This window comes from Kogia breviceps, chromosome 11 (genome assembly GCF_026419965.1).
Source record: "Kogia breviceps isolate mKogBre1 chromosome 11, mKogBre1 haplotype 1, whole genome shotgun sequence".
Classification (NCBI taxonomy): Eukaryota; Metazoa; Chordata; class Mammalia; order Artiodactyla; family Physeteridae; genus Kogia; species Kogia breviceps.
Genome location: NC_081320.1, coordinates 51,878,770 through 51,898,338, shown reverse-complemented (window position 1 = coordinate 51,898,338; position 19,569 = coordinate 51,878,770). Strand labels below are relative to the sequence as shown.

Sequence of the window (19,569 nt, the reverse complement as noted above, 5' to 3'; positions counted from 1 at the left end):
TGTTGACCCTCCTGTTCTTTACAGATGAATTACTGTCATTAAGGCCCCTAAAAAGTTAAGGAACCAAGGGGGGAAAGTGGCCGGGGGTGGGATGAATTGGGAGATTGGGATTGACATATATACACTAATATGTATAAAATAGATAACTAATAAGAAAGAGCCTGCTGTATAAAAAAACAGAATAAAATTCAAAAACAAATCAAGGAAAAGAGTCATTATAAACAAATAAAAAAGCACCCCTCGGAAACCTCTAATATAGGCAAAAACATGGTTTAAACAAAACCAAAAATACAGCCTACTCTTAGATTAAATGACTGACAATACCAAATAATAAAGAGATTCAGTAGTTTTCTTCTACATCTGTCATAAGGAACAAGAGTAGAACTACAATTCCTGCCTCTGGTTGAAACATGTATGAGTTTTGAGGCTTTTCTCAGCCTCGGAGAATAAGAAAACAGGATCAAACTGATCCTTCACTCTTCTGTTATCAATTAAATCAATTAAATACCTTCTCTCCCTTTTTTGAGAGGCTTCTGAAATTCACCTGTAGATGGAGCAAGAGTAAAAGGTGGAAGCAGGAAAAAAGTGAAATAGGTAGTTAAAAAAAAACAACAAAAAAAACTACAAGGATCTCAGAGACAATAAAGTCTCTGAGACTTTAAAAAGACTTTAAAGTCTCTTAATTTAACATCACTCTATAATGATCAGTACTTCCATCCATCCAAAGCATTGAAACTATACGTTAACAACACCTTTTTGATCAAGTACTGCTGCACACAAGTGTCTGTTTAGAATCTCCTACTGCTATGTAGCTTATCTGATTAAGTACCATAACTCCTTCCCCCAAATTCCTTCCCATAGTTTACCCAGAATTAAAAAAATAAAAGCAGTTCAATTAAGAACAATTTACGGGCTTCCCTGGTGGCGCAGTGGTTGGGGGTCTGCCTGCCAATGCAGGGAACACGGGTTCATGCCCCGGTCGGGGAGGATCCCACATGCCGTGGAGCAGCTGGGCCCGTGAGCCATGGCCGGGAGAGGCGGTGGCAGTGAGAGGCCCGCGTACCGCGCAACAAAACAAAACAAAACAAAACAACCCCCCCCCCCAAATTTTACAATTGTGAACTGAACCGATATATATCTTTTCCTTCTAAGAAAAGAAAAGTTTCTAAAAAAGAAATGGTGGGAGTTCCCTGGCGGCCTAGTGGTTAGGATTCCAGGCTTTCACTGCATGGCCTGGGTTCAATCCCTGGTCAGGGAACTAAGATTCCACAAGTCACGCGGCACAGCCAAAAAAAAAAAAAAAAAAGGGGTGTCACACATATCAAGGGAGAAAAGTCAAATGTTTACAAGTAGCAGAGAAAGCTCAGCTTCTGAGATTTAACAGAAAATACTTCGAAATCCCAGTGTCTATTTATTCTTTGTGCCAAAAGAATTAGTCGTCTGTGAGTTACAAAAGTGACATTTATGTAAAAGAAATTTCTTAAAACAAGAACTACCTTTACAAGATTCCATATCCAATAAAAACCATACTAATCAGAAATTATCTGTTTCCAATTATTCAGAAAATGTATGTGAAGAGACTAGGATATTCCTTCCAGCAGCCTTCTAAGCTCTTCCTTGGGAATAAGGAACACTTGAAATATATATATATATAAAAAAAAAAACTGAAGAACATTTCACTGAAGAGTTCTCATACATAGTTTGTATGCCTTTGACAAACACAATTATGCTCTTATATGGTTACTAAGTTTTTCAAAGGACTCCTACAATGATCTAGCATACTTATATCCATAGCCCCCCACCCTGTTCTTCTAAATGTGAACAATAAAATTCACCTCCAAAGTTACTAAAGTAAACCTTTGAATTATTTATTGAAAAGGAATACTTTTTTTTAAAAGGACTAGTCACGCATAATTTCTTCAAAACAAGGTACACTAGTATAAAAATGCCTAACTACTCACTGGAAGGCAGTTTATGGCACATGAATGCTCCTTATCCACGAGTTTATGCATGCATCTTTTATAATCCAACTCTATTTTCTCAAAGTCAAGAAAAATTTCTTTGACAGTCCCATTTCAAATAAAACAAAGCAACACCAAATAGCCTACACAATCCTGTAAGTTGATAGTATCAACATTAGCTAGCTAAAAAGTTGAGATTTAAGTAACTCCCATCCTGACTTAGAAGTTATTTATCATCTTTCAAGTTAGTTACACAGCAATATTAACAATCTTATCCCCCAGGAACATCTTGCAAATATTAGATACTTAATGATAGGGTAAAAGAAATGCGTAACAGAACTTGATTCACTAAAACCCTTTAAAATGAGAACTTACTGACTGCAACATACTGATGGTGCCATATTCTTATGGAGGCAAAAGCCCTTTCTAAATTTAAATTGTAAGGTTGTTCATGAGCCTCTTAGCTACTCCGTGATATAGACGGTCATGCATTAAGTTTTCAACCAAATACAAGATTCTACCTATTAAGAGAAAACTGCATTCCTAAACAAACTAAAATATGAGTTAAAAAGTTGCAGTCTCTGGGGCTTCCCTGGTGGCGCAGTGGTTGAGAATCCGCCTGCCAATGCAGGGGATACAGGTTCAATCCCTGGTCCAGGAAGATCCCACATGTCACAGAGCAACTAAGCCTGTGTGCCACAACTGCTGAGCCTGCACTCTGGAGCCTGTGCACCTAGAGCTCGTACAACACAAGAGAAGCCACCGCAAAGAGAAGCCCACACACTGCAACAAAGACCCAAAGCAGCACCCCCCTCCCCCCAAAAGTTGCAGACTCCTACCTCTTGCTTTCATAGTGGCTAACTTTCATACAACACAAAAAATGGAAAGCCTTGATACACTCTTACAAAAGTAAAACTACAGGGCTCCCCTGGTGGCGCAGTGGTTGAGAGTCCGCCTGCCGATGCAGGGGACACAGGTTCGTGCCCCAGTCTGGGAAGATCCCACATGCCGCGGAGCGGCTGGGCCCATGAGCCATGGCCGCTGAGCCTGCGCATCCGGAGCCTGTGCTCCGCAACATCCGGAGCCTGTGCTCCGCAACGTCCGGAGCCTGTGCTCCACAACGGGAGAGGCCACAACACTGAGAGGCCCGCATACCACAAAAAAAAAAAAAAAAAAAAAGTAAAGCTATAATCAGACAAAACTGAGTTAAATCCAGTCCCAACCATTGTGCAGTACTATCCGATCAAATTCATTTTAAATATTTGTTTACTCTGTAATGACATCCTTCCATCAAAGCCATGTATAACTGAAACTTTTTTTCTTTCACACTTTAAAATATTTTACAATGTTGTGTTTGTTTCAGGTGTACAGCAAGTGATTCGGTTACATACAAATTCTTTTTCAGATTCTTTCCATTATACATTATGAGATATTGATATTCAATACAGCACAATATATGTGCTATACAGTAGGTCCTTGTTTATTTTATATATATAGTAGTGTACGTTAATCTCATACTCCCAATTTATCCCTCCCTTCCCCTTTCTCCCTTTGGTAACCATAAACTTGTTATCTATGTCTGAGTATTTCTGTTTTTTAAATATGTTCATTTGTATCAATTTTAAAGATTCCACATGTGATATCATGATACTTGTCCTTCTCTGACTGACTTCACTCAGTATGATAATCTGTAGGTCCATCCATGTTGCTGCAAGTGGCATTATTTCATTCTTTTTATGGCTGAGTGATATATTTCATTGTGTGTGCGCACGTGTGTGTATACACACACCCACACCCACTCTCCACATCTTCTTTATCCATTCATCTGTTGATGGGTGTTTAGGTTGCTTCTATGTCTTGGCTATTGTAAATACTATACTGCTGCTATGATCACTGGGCTTCATGTATCTTTATGAATTAGTTTTCATCTTTTCTGGATATATGCCCAGGAGTGGAATTGCTGGATCATGTGGTTAACTCTATTTTTCATCTTTTCACATGCCTGTTGGCAAGAAAGAAAGGCTCTTTTCCCATGTCATACTGTTATTACAAACATTTGTCCATTTAAACCACCACCAATGATCAGAAAGATAGTCACTAAAATACAGCTGTGTTCTTTACCTTATTGTCCAAAGGAATCCAGAATAATGTTCCTACTCCTCACTCAATAAAATACTCATGAGAATAAACAGCAAAACAAGAAATGAATAGCTAAAAAACCCCCCAAAGCAGGGGTTCTTAACCTAGGGTTCCCACAGATAGGCTAGAATTAGACTATAACTTATTGCCTATATGTTTAGTAGTTTTAAGAGGAATGGACATCTTTATTCTTTATTTATTACTCTTAAAAGGGTTTACGGCCTCAAACAGATACTAAACTCTAAAATATATACAGCAATTAAAATTTTAGTAAGTTCACAGCATCACTATTTACAATAGACAAAATTTGGAAACAGCCCACAGATGCATAAACAAAGTGGTATATACGTATAATGGAATATCAGTCTTAAAAAGGAATGAAATTGTTACATACTGCAAGATGGATGAACCCTGGGAACATATGCTACTGAAATAAACCAGACACAAAATACTGTATGATTGTACGCATATAAGTTACCTAATATAGGCAAATTCATAGAGACAAAAAGCATAATAATGGTTAAGAGGGCCTGGGGAGAGAGTGTAATGGCGAGTTAATGTTTAATCGGTAGTTTCAACTGGGATGATGAAAAAATTCTGGAGATGAATAGTAATGATGGTTGCACAATACTATGTATTTACTTACAATAAACTATACACTTAAAATGGTAAACATTATGTATATTTAATCACAAGTTTTTATTTTATTAAAAATTCAACAATTTTTCCTATAACAAAAGAATAATCATAATAAAATCTACACCCCTTTAATAAAATCTATAGGTGGTTCCTGTCTCCTGCATGGATGTAAGGTAAGGATTAGGAATTGTTAGGTCTCAAGTAAAGACCTCTTATGGACGTTCCACAGAATTAGGAAACTTTGGGGGGATCAAATTGTTACCTTAACTTGAAGTGGTGGGAAAATACTTTGTCAATTATGTATGATGCTGAAATGCAAAAGAACATCTTGAAAAATACTGCCTTGTTTTATTAGATAAAATGTAAATTTAATCAATATTATCTTTGCTTTATTATCCCATCATGTTATAAAACTGGCAAAAATACAAGAATAGGAGTGCCTGTCACATCTGCCATCAGACTGATATTTCAAACATTACATTCTATGAGTGGGAAAAAAGGAGTTTCTCATGGATTTGCTTAAGAGCCAAGGGCTTAAACAGGCCAAACACTTAAATTTTCTTTTCAAAATGACCAACAAAGGAAACAACTATCTCTGTTCAACAGGGAGTAACACTATCAACTTAAAATAAATAAACATACACACAGATGTTAAGGATGCTCAACAGTAGAAGTCACAGTGAGAAGCCATTATATATGTACTATAGTGGCTAGAATTAAAAAACACTGACCATACGAAGCTTTGGTGAGGATGGGAAGCATACTGCTACTGAGAATGTAAAGTGATACAACCATTTTGGAAAACAGTTGGGCAGCTAAGAACATACCCCTATGATCTATCCATTCTACTCCTAGCTAATCAAGTGAGTGACAGAAAGCAGATTGGGGGCTGGGGAGGTAAAGGAGAGGGCAATCACAAAGAAGAAGGTCTTGATTACAGCGGTGTTTTCACAGGTATATGCATAAGTCGAAACGTATCAAATTGTACACTTTAACACACACAGTCTATTGTATATGTTAAATATACCTTAATAAAACTTAAAAAAGCAAACTATTTTTAAAAGCCAGTATTGCTTAAGGCAACAAGTTAAACGTGATATTCAGTACAATGAGAGACTTTAAGCATGCGAGTGACCTGATTTAGTTCTGTTTTTAAAAATATCGTGCTAAATCCTTTGTTGTGAATATATTACAAGGGACACACATAAACGGGTGTTAGCCCAGTTAGGATGCCACTGCAGAAATCGCAAGGTAGCCTGAGACTAGTATATGATTACTTGGTGAAATGGAGAGAAATGGGAGTATTTTCATGGAAAAAAGCTGGCGACATACACGTTGTGTTTATCCATAGTCAGCACCTAGATATGCAGAGTGCTTTACACACATTACCTCTTATATCATATCCCAATAACCATGCAAGACAATCAAGATAGTATGGCTTTATCACTTTGAACCTTTTCTTCATAAATTCACCACTCCCCTTTTCAATGTCAGCAAGTTTGTATATATCTCATGAAATGTAATGATCTGTAAGCCATATGCCTTAACAGATTAAAATATAATCCTTTGGTTTAAATTAAAATAATAGATTCTTTAACAAAGATTTTTTTCAGGGAGAGACAAAGGAGGCCTCCCCTCACTTCTTTATGGTTTGAATCTTCTAAACCAAGCACCAAAATTATTTTAAAAAAGGAACGGGGGTTATAATGAAAGCTGTGCATTGCAGACAAGAAAGAAGAACCAACACCATTGACAGTCCTAGTGTACCTTTGCTTCAATGACTAGTAACCACTCCCCATTTGGAAATTATTCCACTTTACTTATTAAAATTTATTCTTTTTCTTGAGTCAAAAATATTGTCTTGGGGCTTCCCTGGTGGCACAGTGGTTGAGAGTCCGCCTGCCGATGCAGGGGACACGGGTTCATGCCCCAGTCCAGGAAGATCCCACATGCCGCGGAGTGGATGGGCCTGTGAGCCATGACCGCTGAGCCTGCGTGAAAGGAGCCTGTGCTCTGCAACAGGAGAGGCCACGGCCACGACAGGGAGAGGCCCGCATACCACACACACACAAAAAGTCTTAAATAAAAACAAACAAATGGGACCTAATTAAACTTCAAAGCTTTTGCACAGCAAAGGAAACCATAAACAAAACAAAAAGAAAATCTACAGAATGGGAGAAAATACTTGCGAATGATGCAACTGACAAGGGATTAACCTCCAAAATATACAAACAGCTCACACAGCTCAAAAATAAAAACACCCCCCCAAACACCCAAACAACACAATCAAAAAATGGGCAGAAGATCTAAAAAGACATTTTCTCCAAAGAAGACATACAGATGGCCAAAAGGCACATGAAAGGATGCTCAACGTCGCTAATTATTACTGAAATGAAAATCAAACCTACAATGAGGTATCACCTCACACCAGCTAGAATAGCCACCACCAAAAAGTCTACAATAAATTCTGGAGAGGGTGTAGAGAAAAAGCAACCCTCCTGCACTGTTGGTAGGAATGTAAATATGTACAGTCACTATGGAGAACAGTATGGAGGTTCCTTAAAAACTATGGAAGCAACCTAAATGTCCATCGACAGAAGACTGGATAAAGATGTGACACACACACACACGAATATTACTCAGGCATAAAAAAGAATGAAACAGTGCCATTTGCAGCAACATGAATGGACCTAGGGATTATCATACTAAGCAAAGTAAAGCAGACAAAGATGAATATCATGTATCGCTTATATGTGTAATCTTTAAAAATGATACAAATGAACTTATTTACAAAACAGAAACAGTCACAGACATAGAAAAACAAACAAACAAAAAACTTATGGTTATCCCAAGGGGAAAGGGGATTGGGGGAGGGATAAATTAGGAGTTTGGGATTAAAATATACACACTACTATATACAAAATAAACAACAAAGACCTACTGTATAGCAGAGAACTACATTCAATATCTTAAAATGAAAAATTGTCTTGACTTACTTAAAAATGTAAAAGCAAAAATACTGGGAAAGTCATTAGGCTCTTAGATAGACGAATCAATCCCAAATAGGGAGTGGTGCTAGTCACTGAAGTACTTCAATAATAGTAATTCATTAATTGAATAATTATATACTGAACACCCACATACCAAGCAGTAAGAATGCAATAGACATTCTCTGATCCCTGATACCATTAAGCTTATATTTGGGAGGATAAGATAAAGAGTGAAGGCTTCCCTGTGTGGCGCAGTGGTTGAGAGTCTGCCTGCCGATGCAGGGGACACGGGTTGTGGATGCAGGGGACATGGGTTGTGCCCCGGTATGGGAAGATCCCATATGGCGCGGAGCGGCTGGGCCCGTGAGCCATGGTGCTAAGCCTGAGCGTCCGGAGCCTGTGCTCCGCAACGGGAGAGTCCGGCCACAACAATGAGAGGCCCACACACCACAAAAAAAAAAAAAAAAAAAAAAAAAAAAAAAAAAAAAAAGATAAAGAGTGAGAAAAACAGTGATAGCTAAGTGGGATAAAGGTTAGCATGGGTGGGGATGGGGGTGACCAAAAAAACACATTTTTCTGACCTAAAGCAAAATAATAAAAATCAGAGCAATGTAGTTAATTTTGTATTACATAAATCTAAATTCATTAAAATGATTATGAAGGTTGTATCTCCCTTGCTCTATTTTTATTAAAAATCTTTTAATTAAATGTTTTTTAACATGTCCTTACTTGGCTATTATCTGTCTTTTTTGCTCATTTAAATTTTACTCATTTGTGATCCGCTGGTACAGGACACACTAAGGGAACACAGAGCAAGAGACATCTAACTCAGTCCAGAACTGTCAGGTATTTTCCTGGCAAACTGCTGTAGATAATGCCCTAAATTGAAAATGCCATTCCACTAAAAGAACATGTTAAAATTAACGTATGCTTATGGACAAGAACCTAGAAGCTGATAAAATATATGCTGGATTGGAAAAAATGTACAAAACTTATCTTGGCTTGCTGTTTGACAGGTATGATAATCAAACCTATCCTTCCTTTAAAATACATCAAGCATTGCCATTTTCATGAATGAGCTTGTCCAAAGGGGCCAACCTGATTTTTCCCCTCTTTTAGCATGTGTTAGCACTCATTACATGTACTCCTAATTTAATGATCATATTTTTAAAAAAATGATATTATTTTTAACATGTTCTATCTTCCTACCTGTAATACTCTGACGTAGGGAATATATTTGTATAGTCTCAATACCTAATGGTACTAAAATGGACAAAGACTAGCTAAAGTGGAGACAACAGCTTAAAAGATATGACAATTATAAACAAAAAGAATGTACAATATTTGGGGGGTTATTCTAATTTATTTCCAATATCGAAGTTACTTAAAGATGAAGGAAAATTAACATTCAGAAATGTTAGTATACTTCGCGAGATACAAAATTTTAGGATTGTAGAAGCCCCCTAGGATTGACGAAGTTGGAAAGAATTATAAATATAGTAGTGAATAAATTTATTTCCCAATGTTTTATAAATAAGGTCAATTACCCTAAAAACACAAATCATTAAATGCATCATGCAAAGTTGCTGCTGTATGTCTAAAGTTAGATAGAGTTTACTAATATTCTCTGGGAGCCATTTTACATGCTCTTCTAATATTGAGCCTCTGAAAGACCCTAAAAATTACATCACACTTTCCCCTCCATGTAATGACTTCACTGACAGTAAAAACCATACATGTGGTGATAGAACTTCAGGTACTTTTTAAAAAGTTTACATCCCACTCAATCTTATCACTAGTGTTAAGGGGAAATGCAAGGGGAAAGGTGATTCTAATAGATGTTTTTTATAAGTACTGCTTGCAGAGAAATGAAGTATCTCACTAATACAGAATAGAAACACATGAATAAAATAGAATTCTCTTGACTCAGGGAGAATAATCACCACCCCGCCTCCACCAGTTTTTGCCAAACAAGATGGTAAGACCTGCAAAATTAAAATTAAATATATACATATTCCAGGGCGTATATTAAATATACATATGTCCTGGAATATGTATATATTTGATACTTAAATAGAAATAGATGGAAGCTTCTGACTTTATGATAAAAACCAAAACATGCCACTCCCATTCATGCAGAAAGCAAAAACTGTCAAGTCCTCAGGGAGAACTTTAGCCTCTAATTTTTTCAGTAACAAATACAACCATGACTGATAAGCTAGTATAATTTTAAATCATTTAATTTTATAGTTGGAAAATAATTTGGGAGGATCATCTAGCACAATCCTTATGTAATAAGAAGCAGAGATCTATGTGTTTTGAAATTAAAGAGGGACTTATTATATAGTAAAATGGCACTGAAGTAAAACATTACACACTTTTTTGTTGGTATGGTAAGCCATAGCCAAAGTTAAATCTGAGGCTCAGACCACAAGTATAAAACAACAGTAGTAAAGGAACCAGGACTGCACCTAAGGTCCCTTAAAGTAGTGATGAAGCACAAAGGATCTACTTGGGCCAGAGTCAAACTGTACTTACTAATGTCTGAGAAAGCCACAGAATGTGATCTAAAATGCTTTCAAACCAAAATAAAAACATTTAAAGAAACAGGCCTCTTTGGGGGGGGCACTATTTCCTCTCATACTATCATTCTTAATTCACAGTTTACTAGGGATACTGCCGTTAAAAAATGTCCCAGTGACCTCTAAATGTGCTAGAAAGATGTCAAGATTTAAGTCAGACTGAGTAAATCCTGGTCGCTATTCCACCATAAAGATACCATGAGAAAGCAGGTAAAGACAAATCTTAAAGAGCAACAGTCAAAGAAAGGGGACATAATTTAATAGGAAAAAACACCACCAAAAAGTAGTATAACCCCATTTTAAAATCCAGACTTCTCTCTTTATTTTTCAGAGATTAAACAAGTAACAAAGTAGATAATAAGGCAATATGTGAAAACTGGAAGGAACTGCATTAAAGAATTCCAAGAGACTAACCTTACCCCATGTTTCTTAAACCATGACTACTTTTAATGAGGTAGTGATAAAGGAAAAAGTAAAAATATTAATACTAGGCACCACCACATCTTCATTTTTTGATCTTTCCTTATTTTAGAAGCCAACCTCTTATAAGGTATGCCCAGAATTTCAAAAGCTAAAGTCTTGATTTTTAAAACTTGTTTTTTTCCTTTGCTGTTCTATTTATATTATTCCTTGTATCACAGTACCCATTACTTGTTACTGTGTGATGAATTTAAAACAATACATAAGAGCACATATTCAAATTTCATTCATTTCAAACATGGTCCAGATTAACTATAAGTTGATACAAATTTTTCACCACAATATTTACTGTAGAAAGTTTGACCAGTCTGGTTTCTGCTTTCCCCCAAAGATAACCTTATTCTTCCCCTGCCCCCAAATATAAACAGAACCTGCCTTGCAACATGATGAAAGCAGTAATCCATTAGAGCATAATAACCTACTAAAGATTCAACACATTCCTCCTGTCCAATACTCAACTATAATAAAAATGCCAGGAATAATAAAATTCTGAATCTACAATTCTTTAAAACACTTTCCTACCTTCACATTGGTTCCTTGGAAGAATCTTCCACCTTGTTTTTATCACATTTTCCAAAATTTGTAGTCCATAATACTGAAAATTGGAGAATAGAAGCATGTGAATATATTGCTGTAAGACTGGCAATTTCCAGGATTCACAAATGGACAGACATTCACACATTTACATCTAAAGTTTCAAAAACATTATGCTACCAAGTTTAATTACATATATTAAACAAGGATCTATTCACCCATATACTGAGTTTTCATGCATTTTCCTCACTTTATTGTTTACTACTCTATTTAACGTCCTGCTGTTTATACATGCTCACACCAGGAGGAAGAACCAAATAAAAAGCCCTTAGCAGCCAAATGGGCTTAGTGTGTAGAAGGAAAAGTAGCAGCCAGACACGAATTCACAGCATAAATGACTGCTTATAGGCTCACGTACTTTAACACGACCAGGCTCCTAAGAATTTAGCAGCTTGGATGCTCTCAAGCTTCCTACCATCTTCTAGGAGTTGTAAGCTCTTGGCCAAGTATTAAAGTATTGTCACAGATACTTTCTACAGAAAGTGTTTACAAACATCACTGGTGTGTTATTTAAGGAGCAGCAAGACAACCCACGGGTTTAATTTTAAATTTTAACCCCACCCTTATAGTTGCTATTTCTACTAATTTAAAGATAAACTTTTGTGCACAGTCAAAATAATACACAAATGAATGTTGCAATCTGTATCTACCTTTCAGGTATTCCTTCCAACTATAAAAATGATAACTAAAAATGTAAGGAAGTTAATAAATACAAATACCACTTTCAAGCCATTTTGTCCCTCCTGTTGATTACTCACTCTAAATAGTCAACAATATTTATAACAATTTACAAGGCTACAGGAGTTACTACCCAAAATCATTACCATGACCAATTAGTGTGGATAGACAGGAGGAAGAAAAGGGTCAAAACTGTTGTGGTATGCTTCAACTGGTTGAATTAGGGAAGAATCAGCTATAATACCTGAAAGGTAAACTCATTCATATATAGACATATAACCTCAGATTGCAAGTTTTGGCTGAGAATAAGAGTTCATCTTTAAAATGGTTAGTCATCACACAATAAAATAGGAGCATTAGTATTTCAACCAAAGGGATCATGTGAATGCACACTTTATCCAAAGCACAATATAGACTGTCCCAAACTACATTGTGCTCAAACAGTGTTTTTGCTGTTTTCTTTCATTTTTAACATTTCATACTTTTTAGGAAAAATTTGCCATTTCAACCCAAATCCTACATTTGCAGAACATTCCTTAAAAAGACTCCAAAAATAAAAACAAGGCCAAAGCAAAATTCTGAAATTACAAATTATAAATTTGATGCCATTAAAGTTTCATAATCAGCAGTAAATGGTGAAGCTTTCTTTCCTGTTCATTTACCTCTCTTTATAGGTATACGTTTCAGACAAATGTAAATAAACAAAAAAGATAAGTTTCTCACTGACTAAAATTCTAAATTAACTTTTAAAAACATACTACCCTAAACTTGCTTTAAATTAATTTTAAAGGCATGAAATCAGAGTGTCAAAAGTTTTACTAAGTCAAAACAAATGCACTTCTTACTACATGGAATATATATCCTCTTGCTAATTCTCAGCCAATTACAAAGATGTTTAAGAAACTAAGACACAAAACCCACCATAAATACACCAGTTAAGAAGTACTAATCTTAATGATAACTTAACCATATTTACTCAATGTATTTTCAGCCTACCCTTTTTAATTGAAGGATATCCCCCCTTCATTGTTGCACTTATTTACTTCTGCCTTTATATCTGATACTGTTGTTACCTAAATTACCTATTTACTAACCTCTAGTCCTTTCTCCAACTGTAAAAAAGTAGCACAAGCTTGCTGAAGATACAATTCATCTTTTCATCTTTCTGCAAACAGGTCTGAGGCAGGAAGCCCAATAAAAGCTTTTCACTAATTAGTTCAAAGGAATACATAGATCACCAACATAGTACCCTAAAACCCAATCTCTCCTAGACATTAAGACTCTACACATGATGAGAATTCACATTTCTTTGAAAAGGAGTATTTTGATTAAAAAATCTGAAGTGATAGCCAAATCTGAGGGCCAATGATAAATAACTACTTTGGAAATATACATAAATAATCCAAATATCATTCTGAAGTATGAAGTTTCTGCTTTACACCTCAGGACTTGAGGAATCCACTGCTGAGTTATGAAGATGAGGGACAGAGAACAGCAAAGACTAAATGAAAAAAATAAATGCATGAAATGATCCCTATGGTAGAAATTTCTACTGAGCCCTTAGAAATACTTATTTTACGCATTGAATTCCCCTTTCCCCACCCACCGCCCATGAAACAAAAACAATTGATGAACAGAATTCAGTTAAAGGGAATCAAAAGGGTAGACCTTGTGGAGGCCTGCCGTCAAAGCCTAGCTGTGTCAGTTGCACAGGAAGACACCCCTTTTCTTCCTATTACAAGCAATCAACATAATGGAACATTATGATTAATATCAGGTAGTGTTAACATCTTTAAAGAAAAAAAAATGATTGCATAAAAGCCAAATGTCATAGTGCATAAATTTAGCACCAAATCATTTGTAATTTATGTAAATGGAAGAATTCTTTACCTGTTGCTTTCTTTCTGTTCCTCTAATCATCTCATTTTTCACAAGACAAATTTGAGTTTTTAAAAATACTGTTGATAAATCAACTTAAACATTAGTAATGTCTGTCAGTATAAAAAGCAAAATTTACCAGGCAAGCAAACAGGCAAACACTGTTATGTTACTTAAGGTTAGCACTTTGAGGAAGTTCTGGACTGTATTTTTGCCCTAAAATTTATAAGATGTCAAAACTAGTTAATATTTTAAAACTGTTAATTAACACAGTCTGATTTCAGAAACAGAGGTGAACATGGCTACTTTCTGTTTTAACACAATGTATACCAAGTGGAAACCTTGTGTGTATTTAAACAGAATGCCATGCATGGTATTTTACTACTTTAAGGCAGTTTAAAGAGAAGTGTGAATCATCAAGCCTAAACAGTCAAAACACATTTTGATCAACCCTTCTGTTCAAACTTCAGAAAAAAGGACCCAAATGATAACATTTTCAATTGCAAATAAAAACTGAGTGCTGTCCCATAAAAAGCATTGGTACCATGGAGTAGGGTTTTACGCTGCCCACACAACTTGGTTTTGGAGGTGCCTAGCCTGTGTTATATTGATTACTTGCCCCAAATAATTCCTCTGATGTTATGTTTCATCTCTGAATAACATTCAGAATTTATGCTGAGATCTGTACACATATTCTAAAAAGAAAAAAGAAAAAAACAAACAAACAAAAAAACCCCCAAACAACAAAAAAAAAGCCACCTTGCATACTAGTCCCAATTTCAAAACTTCATTTATAATTCTTAGGACTATTTGCAAGAATTAATTCTATGTTTAAGACTAAATTTTGAAATAAGTTAACATTATTAAATGATTTGAGATAACAAATGCTAATACTAAAAATGAGATACCTTCCTCAAAGTTTATGACTGGAAGAAAAGAAGAAATAAGGGATTTAAAAACCACCACTTGCTTACTTTCGTGTTCATATTCTGTGAAAATTCCAAAATTGTGTCGACTCTTGTCCATGCATCAGGATGCTCCTTTAAATGTGTCAGTACTTCTTGAGCCATTCTTTGCTAAAATAGTATACAAAAAGAATTTTAAGCTAATTTGTTCTTTCGAATGGTATTGAGCAAGGCACAAATCCTAATCGGACAGTGATTTTAACAACTTTCAGAAATACTCAAGAAACTAGTCCTTGGAAATAAAAATGTGTCCATTATCAACTTGAATTAAGAATGGGTACAGGGCTTCCCTGGTGGCGCAGTGGTTAAGAATCCGCCTGCCAATGCAGGGGACACGGGTTCGAGCCCTGGTTGGGGAAGATCCCACATGCCGCAGAGCAGCTAGGCCCGTGCGCCACAACTACTGAGCCTGCGCGCCACAACTACTGAAGCTCACGTGCCTAGAGCCTGGGCTCTGCAACAAGAAGCCACTGCAATAAGAAGCCTGCGCACCGCAACTAGAGAAAGCCCGCGCGCAGCAACGAAGACCCAACACAGCCAAAAATAAATTAATTAACGAATTAAAAAATTAATTAACAACAACAAAAAGAATGAGTACATTCTTTTGAAACAGAAAAGGGTTTTTTCCCCATAATCTGCTTTATTTGGTATTCTCAAAACTGAACTTAAATTCAATCGTCTACTCTGACATAAAGGGGTTCTCAGCATACAATCAACCAAAAGCAACATATAAAAACTCACATCTACTTAGATAAGTTATGTAATGGTATACAAGAGTCACCAAGATATCTTTCACAAACTTTATAAAATTATATTTCAGGGGAGACAGATAAAAGCTAGGTCTAAGTAAGCCTACAACTCTCTAATAGCTGTTGAGACACATAAGACCTTTTTAAAGCAGTATCTTCAGTTTATTGTTAACACACCTGTGTCTCTGAAAATCCTTTAATTTCATATATTAAATCCTAGCTTATTTTGAAAATTTTCTTTTTTTGCTTTTGTATTTCTAAAATGCAAACCCAGAATATTTAAACCTATGAAACCAGCATCTAGAATTAACAAATGTTAAGATTTTGCTGCATTTGTCTGTTTTTCTTTTAAACGTAAGATCTAAAACTTATGGAACTTTGTACCTTTCTTCAGCGCCATTTCCTTCCTTTGTTCCTTCTTTAGAGATAATCTCTTTCATGACTTTGGTGCCTTTTCCTGTCTGTATTTTCACAGCATGTGTATGAATTTCATAAATATAGTTGTGTGGTTACTAAATTTTATATAAATAGTATATTGTAGAAATCCTTCTGCAGTTTGCTCTTTCCATTTGACATAGTTTATTTTCCTCAGCTTCACTGAGATATGATTGACAATTGACAGTTTTAAAGATCTAGCCATGTTGACATTATCTAGTTTCTTCATTTTAACTGTTAGTTTTTCATACAATATGAACACTACATTTTACCAAAGGCTGATAAATCTATTAATTTTTTTCAGGAAGCAACCGCTTAATCTTTTTACCTTTAAAGGCTGTTTTGTAGCTCAACTGGATCCTCCCTAATTAACTTTTACCTATTTCTATCACATGTTGTAACCAAAGAGTAAAGTTTTATGGTTTTAAAATTTGACAATTATCCTTCTGTTAGATCATTTACTTGGATCAAGGGTTTGATTCTATGGGTTATAAACAAGGAAGGATCAAAAGGGGGGGGGAGAAAAGCATTCTTATTTAAACGATCTCCAACACAGATACCTCATAATCTTTAAGTTGGCTTTTATTCCAATTTACAAAAAAAAAATCATTTTTCTCTTGTGGCATTTATACACTTATTGTTTAAAATGTTGACAAATACACACCCACTAAATTAGGTAATGGTTCTGTATCCTGCCAATAAGACCAGAAACACTTTGGAACTTGAAAGAAAAATAAGGTGCCTGGGTTCCACCCTAAGGGTCTGGGATTAGAGCAAGTGTGTGAAGTCCTGAAATACAACTATACATTTTTAATTTGATTTCTTTAAAGGGTTGTAATTGTATCATATAATAACCAACCAACAAAAGGTAGAAAGAATGTTGATGTGAATTATTTACGGCCAAAGCCCATTTTAGCAGTGTTTTGATACTCTTCCTAAGAATATGTAACTTGATAGAGACTTGCATATAAAATAGTAACAAATATTAAGAGGATAAGGTACATCAAAGATCCATGCCTAGTAAAAGTTATTTGGTCAAGATACAACTTTATCAGATTTTTTTGAAGTGATGAGCATTCTACACATAAATGAATAGTTCCCACTCTACCACCATTCATTTCAATCTCCCCATAAATCACATTCCTTCCTTTTCAGTCAACCTTTTTGTTGTAATTTTGCTCTCTAAAGTTATTTCTAGTATCTAGTATTTGTGTCCTTTTTAAAATTTGTCTTAATCCCACTGTCCTTACGTAATATATGTTTTTTAAAAAAATATATTCCTTTATTAACTTAAAACCCCAGGAGGGGTTTAAAAAGGCACAAAGGAAAACTGAAGAGAGAGAAAATCTGGCATCTCCCTGTGTTACTAACTGAATGGTGAAAGTATTTTAGTTGCTAAGCAATAGATAAAAGAGTTCAAGACACTTAACAGAGTACTGGAGAAAACACCCAACTCCAACATTTTTGTTTCCCTGGAGTCCTACTTGGCTAAAAATAGAAAAATGTTTATAACAGAAGGTAGTCCTAATATTACAGTGCTAATTATTCTACTATACTACCCATCTAGGTTAAAGTTCTATCTACAGATTAAAGGCCACCCTTCTAATAATTCCTTCCTCTCCAAAGTTATGTAATCCTTTTCAAAAAAGGCTACATACAGGTGAGTTTGAAAGCTTAATTAGCATAATTTCTACTTGCTATTTTAAGTACATATTTTATGACAGACCCAAACCAAACAAAAACTCCCCACCAAACCATATTTTAAAACACTGAGTTTACATCACATAAGTGAAATCTTCATTATACTTTCAAAGTACCCTTTCAACAGAATGGCTCCTAAACAGCAGTCACCACTAACAGGTGCTTTACAAAACCTCATCACTAATCCTCCAGTCTCTTGCAAGGTAGGTAACACTTTGTAGATGAGACTCTAGAGGAACGACTAGAAAACTTACTGGAATAAATTTAAGACATCTAACACTAAAAACATGTTTTCCACTGCAACCTTCAACTTTCTATTCAAAATAAAACTCCCAAGAAGTGGTATATAAAAAACTGAACAAGAAAGTTTAAAGATAGCACTTTCAGAAAAGGGGTTCTTAACTGCCTTTAAGCTCTAAGCCTGTTCCCTTATCTATAACAAATACCAACTTACTGATTATTCTTTATGCAATTGACTTGTCTCATGAGAAATCTAACCAGACATAAAATTCTTACTTTTGGGAAAGTTAATTTTGTCTTCATAAATGGAAAATATCTGTAAACACTTTTCTAAATCTAGTCTTTATTCAAAAGTCAAATTTAAAACAAATCATTAAATTTCGACACTGAAACATTACTAAAGCAGCATTACAACATAGTCTTTATAATTACTTACGTTATAAGCCTAGAACACTGACTGGTCTATTTAGTCACCACATTTTTATTTTATTTTATTTTTTGCGGTACGCGGGCCTCTCACTGTTGTGGCCTCTCCCATTGCGGAGCACAGGCTCCGGACACGCAGGCTCAGCGGCCATGGCTCACCTGCCCAGCCGCTCTGCGGCATGTGGGATCTTCCCGGACCAAGGCACGAACCCCTGTCCCCTGCATCAGCAGGCGGACTCTCAACCACTGCGCCACCAGGGAAGCCCCTAGTCATCATACTTTTAGATGCTGTGAACCAGGTTAAAAAAGAACAAAAACTAAAGAGCAGCGGCAGCTTAATGATGTGATAAAATTAAATGCCAATCTTCCTAATGGCTTATAGACTTATGCTTCTAATATAGTCAAAGTTGAGCCCAACCTTACTTCATGCATTTCAACCTTACTGTCATACTTTCTTCCAAAAGCAGCTGCTTTCCATACATCCATGCTGGGATGAAATGGAGCTTAAAGCTCCATGTTGAATGTATGGTATGTGTAGCAAATACGGACACTTTTTCAGGAATGCTTTTGGAGACAAGAACACTGTCGAAAGCGCCTAGGAGTACAAAACTGCACTAACAAGCTTACAAAATCACTGTAATTTTTTCCACTCATACAACTTTCATGGCCCTTTTTCCCTTCAAATTTTTTCTTTATTATAGTGAAACCAATGTTAGATTTCAGAAAGGAATAGAAATACTTATGCACTTGCTAATATTTATACATCATGTTTTTTGGACTATCTATAAAAGATACTACTATATCCACCTTTCAGAGGTTTCTGAAAAGTATGAAAGCAGCCAGGGTTTAACTACGCAAATATAAATTAATAGCTTGAAGATACATTATCTACCAGAAATGCACTTTTTGGCAACAAAATTTTACTAGTAAGATATCTGTCACGTCACCTTATAAGATTTTTTAAATCCAGGAACAGAAACTTTTACTCGTTTAAAACTTTACATTATTAGGTTCGCAGGGTGCAGATTCAAGATTGTCCAGTTTCTTGTACCATAAAAAAATTTTAAATTTACAAACATTCCTGTTTTTTTAAAAAAAATCCCCAAACCTTA

The 19,569-nt window shown here is 35.6% G+C and overlaps 1 protein-coding gene across 2 annotated transcripts in view; it reads right to left on the bottom strand.

Moving 5' to 3' along the window:
- The window catches only part of XPO1 (exportin 1), a 43,362-nt gene that overhangs the window by 19,054 nt on the left and 4,739 nt on the right, over positions 1-19,569 (bottom strand). For both annotated transcript variants that reach the window (XM_059079244.2, XM_067007547.1), the window contains exons 3-4: positions 14,916-15,017; positions 11,314-11,386 (exon numbers count right to left, since the gene is read on the bottom strand). In XM_059079244.2, coding sequence (XP_058935227.1) covers positions 11,314-11,386; positions 14,916-15,017 — 175 coding nt within the window. The remainder of the gene's footprint in view (positions 1-11,313; positions 11,387-14,915; positions 15,018-19,569) is intronic.